The following is a 5,105-nucleotide window of genomic DNA, read 5'->3' on the forward strand; positions in this document are numbered from 1 at the left end:
AGGGAACAAATATGGTTCTAACAGCGAGGAAGGAAGAGTCCATCTTACAGATCCCACGGGGAAAACAGAAGACGAAACGATGACTTGACTTTGGCTTTTAAAAATCTAATGCTGACCCTAAAATGCCAGATTCACAAATAAAACAGCAAGAATAGAAGATTACAGCAGCAAGCCACAACTTCACCACACATCATTGAGATTTCTGAAATAGGCAGCAGTGTTTTTCTTCTTCCACTTAATCTGTAGAATCTTCTTTTCGTTTTTCCTGTTTTGTGGTTGCAGGCAGTTCAAGGCTTGCCCACTGCATAGGCTCGGCTTTTCTCATGGAGATCTCAATCTTTGTAGCAGTCATAGTTACATGACTTCGCTTTACATCGATCACACCCCATAATTTCACATTTTGATGAAATTCTTTCTCTCCTTCAAATACAATGTGCACATTTAATGAAGTGCTATTTGCTTCTACTCGACTAAGATCCGGAAGTGAATTTTTAGCATACACGGAAATGGTGACTTCACCCCCAGTCTGATGCCAGTCATGTCTACAGGGAACAACTTTTTTCCCAGCATCCTTCTTAGTCCACATGTGCTTCCCTGTGGTACAGCCTTCTTGGGCTAAGAACGTGTTAAAGTCAGAGGTTTTTCTTCTGCAACAACTCCAATATTTCATCCCTTCATGGAATATAGGTACTCCAGAATGATATACGCAGACTTCTTCTAGACTCTGTAGACCCTGATATGTCTTTGAACATCCTCCATTTTTACATGAGGTCCCAATCTTAATTTCATCACTGTCTTCTTCTTTCTTATCTTCTTCATTCCCTGATGACAGTTTAAGTTTATCAAGTGCTTGTTTTAGAGAGGCAGATATTCTTAATTCCAAACTCGTCATTGGTTCATCTGGGCTTGGTCTTTTGATTGACTCTACTGGCTTTGGTGCTTGAATGATATGCTCCTGAAACCTGGGCTTCAGTTCCGAGAGCTCTTTCTTCTCAGTAGTCTTGACTTCTGGCTTCACTGGCTCAGGAGGCTTCTCGCTATTATGTCTGCCTTTCGTGCAGCCTACAATACTTAAGAAGTCAGAAAAATCAGTTGTTCTTCTTTTACAGCAAGACCAACCCTTTAATGCATCATGAAAGACCGGAACACCAGGATGATATGTACAAGCATCGTCCGCATTGTTCTCGGCATCGAAGCGCTGGCCGCAGCCCCGGTTGTAGCACAGTAGGGCCATTTTCCACTCCCGCTGTGAACCGCGAAACTGTAAGACCGCTACAGTCGCAAGTACCAGCCAAACGACCAAGGCAGCTGCCGACTTCCAGAAGCGACCGGTTCTGCTTCCTAGATAATTGTTTTTAGCTGGCCACATGTGTCAAATTATCTCAAAGATAATTTGAGATGTGTGGCCAGCTAAAAGCAAATATGAAAAAAAAAAAAAAAACAAAAGAGGATGTATTCTGAGGACAAGGACTTCAGCTATAACAAACAAGGGAGTAGCAAGACTTAGCTACCTAACTTACTTAGAGGGAACAAAACATTTTATTTATCTGATTAAACCCATTGCTTGGTGTTTTCTTTACTGAAAGGAAACTTGAGGGTATCAACTGCTTTACAGGTATATGAGGTTTGCAGTCTCTCTTCTGTTTTCTGATGCCTAGGTGGCTTGGGTTTTACCCTGGGAATGTGAAGCTAGCTATTGTATTTCTTCTGCCTTAATGACAGACCTGTTTGCTTTCCAGATGAATTTGCATGTAGATTTTATTTAGATAAAATAAAATAGATCTGTGTTGTCTCTTTGTTAAATTAACAACTGTCCAACTGTCTTAAGAACTATATCTTACTCTTTTAGAATATTTTGCTGAGTTAACACACCTATAATATTCAAATAACAGAACTAAACAAAAAAGGGGGACAAAGATGAATGTCCATTTTGTATCTATGAATTCAAAATGGTTAGGATAGATATATAGTTATATTCTCTTAATGAATAGAGGGATTTGTTGTAATAGTGTTTGTAAATAGGATATCATGTCTGCATTTGTACAGCAATTAAGCACTAGGAAGAATGTATGCAATGTGTTAATTATTGAAACTATGCTACCAATTTGGTTGGAAACTGTCTCATTGCTATTTGTTTCTCAATAAAATTATGGGGAAAATTAATTAATTAATTAATTTTTAAAAACTATGTCTTAAAAATAAAACTTAATACCTAGCAACTTTATTTTCATTTAGATTATCTTGACTATAACTGGCTTTTTAAATTCTCATATGATTTTTAGAATCATCAATTCCCACAAATCTACATAGAGTTTCACTGAAATAATATTGGATCTATAGATCATTTTGGTGAGATCTGACATCCTTACAACATGGAGTGTTTGACTTATGAATATGTTCTATCCCTCAATTTAGCAACATTTTGCTAGATAGAATCTTTTCATATCTTATAATTAGTCAATTCCTAGGTTTATGATGAATTTCAAACATGAATGAAGGAGAACTGCAATGTATGCTAAAACAGAAAATAGGTTTTATTCTTCCCCAGGGTTGTTGTGTTCTTGATGATGAATGAGTGTTTAATTTTATTAAATAATAGTTTTATGCTTCTTGAGATGATGTGTTTTTCACCTTTATACTAAGTATATTTTGACTTGCTGCATTAATCATGTCCTCGTGTCTAACTTTTTGGTGTTTTGACATCATGGGGACATATTAACCCTACTGGGTTAGGTTCTCAAACCAGTGGCTAATTCTTAGAAATATTAAGGACCTTCCGACAAGCACACCTTCTATACACAGACCAACTGATCCAGGCCATACATTCCAAATGCCCCATTTATGTGGCTCCCACAAAGCTATTACTAGCAGGATTATCACTATACTCCTCCTTTAACTAACCCAAGTCAGGTACCAGACAATTAAGGATAATACCTATGTCCCAGAGCCTACAGAAATTATCTACACTAGTGGGTCTTTCTAATGATTGGAATGTGTTTTTATACACAATAAATATTTTCACCATGGATTGTTTATACATATACATATTGTATCTGGATCCTTTTTACTTCCTTTTTTCCTGCTCATAACATCTCATCTTATACATAAGTCCCCTTCCCACCTCCACAGAGTCTACCTCCATATTTTGTATAATTTACTTTTATGTTGGTCCTAAATGATTTATACTTTGGGTTTCTCATATAAGAAAAACCATGTGATATTTAACTTTCTGTGTCTGATCTATGTCACTTAGTATCATGGTCTCAAGGTGCATCTATTTTGGTACTCAAATTCATCCTTCTTTAAGAACAAAACAGTATTAAGCTGTACTCCATTGTGCACCTATACCACATTTTTTTAATCCAACTGTTGAGGGGCAAATAGACCTCTTCCATCATTTAGCTATTGTACACTATGCTGTTATTAAATATATATGCATGTATCATTGTGACATTATTTTACCTTTTTTAGGATCAAATGCATTCCTACTTTTGGATTATCTGGGTCAGTTGGAATCCTACTTTCAGTTCTCTGGAGAAACATCATACTGATAGCCATACTAATTGCACTAATCTACATTCTTACCATCAGTGTAGAAGGGATCCTTTCCCACACACACACAACTCACTAGCATTTGTTGCTTCAACATCAGCAACATTTGTTGTTTTTGAAATACTCATGATAGTCTCTCTTTCTGGAGTAAGATAGACTCTCAGTGTTGTTTAATTTGCCTTTCTCTAATGGTGAAAGATACTGAGCATTTTTTAAGTGTTCATAATTCATTTGTACTTCTTTTGAGATGTGACTGATTATTCATTTCAATTGCCTGATTTTTCAATGGTTCTTTTATTTTGGTTCTTGTTTCCACTGTGGACTTGCCCTTCCTAAAGTAGCTGAATAGAGCTCTTGCTCTCCCTTGGAGTAACACTTATCCTCACATCCCATTTATGGAGCTCTTTCTGGTTGCTTACGTCACCATACTTGGCTTATTTTCAAGTTCTCTCTTCTCAAAAATTCTTTCTGATGCTTCCTGCAAGACACATTCTGTCCTTTTCACTTTTAAGTCCTGGGAACAAGATCATTGCTGTTCCCTGAGTGATGACCTTGTGGTATCCCACCCAAGCCTATTGACAAATAGAGATTAACTGAATCCACTTCTGTAAGAAGAGAAGGCAAGCACTTTCATAATGAAAGCAAGATTTCATCAACAGGCCTGCAGGCATTCCCAGACCTCCCTGCCTTCAGCTCTCCCTAGATATCCAAATCTCTCACTGACTACCATGAAACTCTTCCTACACTCCATGTTGACATCAGCCCCAAGAGCTTTGATGCTTTCCATGCACAGCAAGCTCTTACCAGATATGCCTGCTCAATCATCTTCCTCACCTTTTCAGTGAGGCTGTTCCTCAACACCCTATTTAGAGTTGTAGTCCCTCTTCCTGTGAATTCCTCCTCTGCCTATGTTTCCCATAGCAGAAAAACTAGTGTAGGTTTTCTTTTATTAAAGTAGATTACAAGAAAATATCATAGGACTGTCCTACTACAATGCTGTATATGGTTAGATTTCTAAATTTCTGTGTAAAAATATGTAATTGGGGGCCAGGGAGACAGCTCAGCAGCATAAGCACCTGGTTGGCATGCACAAGGTCCTGAGTTCAATCCCTAGTACCACAAAAAAAATGTATTTATTCTTATTTCTTAAATATCTTTTTTTTTCTCACGTTCTGTAGGGATTTAAAGTTTAACATATCAATACATTATGGAAAAACCTGTTCCATTCTACGTATAAGATGTTTGATGTTCAGACAGATAGTGGGGTTAAGCTCAACTGCCTACGTTATAGGGTAATAATATCGTTAAGCATCTCTTCTGGAGGGTTAACAACTTAAGTTTGAAGAACAAAAATTTGAGAAAAAGAAGGGTTGTAAGAACAGCCAACATTTTGGCCCTAGCCATTCAAGGTCAGTGAGGACTCAGGACATAGGAGAACCTGTACTGTAACACCCTTAACTCAGTTGTGTCCCAGAGTTATTGATCAAGGAGACTATGAGGTCACAGAGAAAGTGATCAATGATGTAGAGTGTGCCTAAGGAGAGTCACATGGA

The 5,105-nt window shown here is 37.5% G+C and overlaps 1 protein-coding gene across 1 annotated transcript; it reads right to left on the reverse strand.

Annotated features, from left to right (window-relative positions):
• Positions 1-6: 6 nt before the first annotated feature.
• LOC101577777 (cysteine and histidine-rich domain-containing protein 1) lies at positions 7-1,333 on the reverse strand. The gene has a single exon (XM_023701826.1). The coding sequence runs from the start codon at positions 1,232-1,234 to the stop codon at positions 236-238; it is 999 nt and encodes a 332-aa protein (XP_023557594.1). The 5' UTR covers positions 1,235-1,333; the 3' UTR covers positions 7-235.
• Between the last annotated feature and the right edge of the window lie 3,772 nt (positions 1,334-5,105).

Source organism: Octodon degus, unplaced genomic scaffold (assembly GCF_000260255.1).
Source record: "Octodon degus isolate 3935 unplaced genomic scaffold, OctDeg1.0 scaffold00141, whole genome shotgun sequence".
Taxonomy (NCBI): Eukaryota; Metazoa; Chordata; class Mammalia; order Rodentia; family Octodontidae; genus Octodon; species Octodon degus.

Bases quoted from the DNA above. Each gene is read 5' to 3' on its own strand.
- LOC101577777 (XM_023701826.1), bottom strand. From the start codon at position 1,234: ATGGCCCTACTGTGCTACAACCGGGGCTGCGGCCAGCGCTTCGATGCC.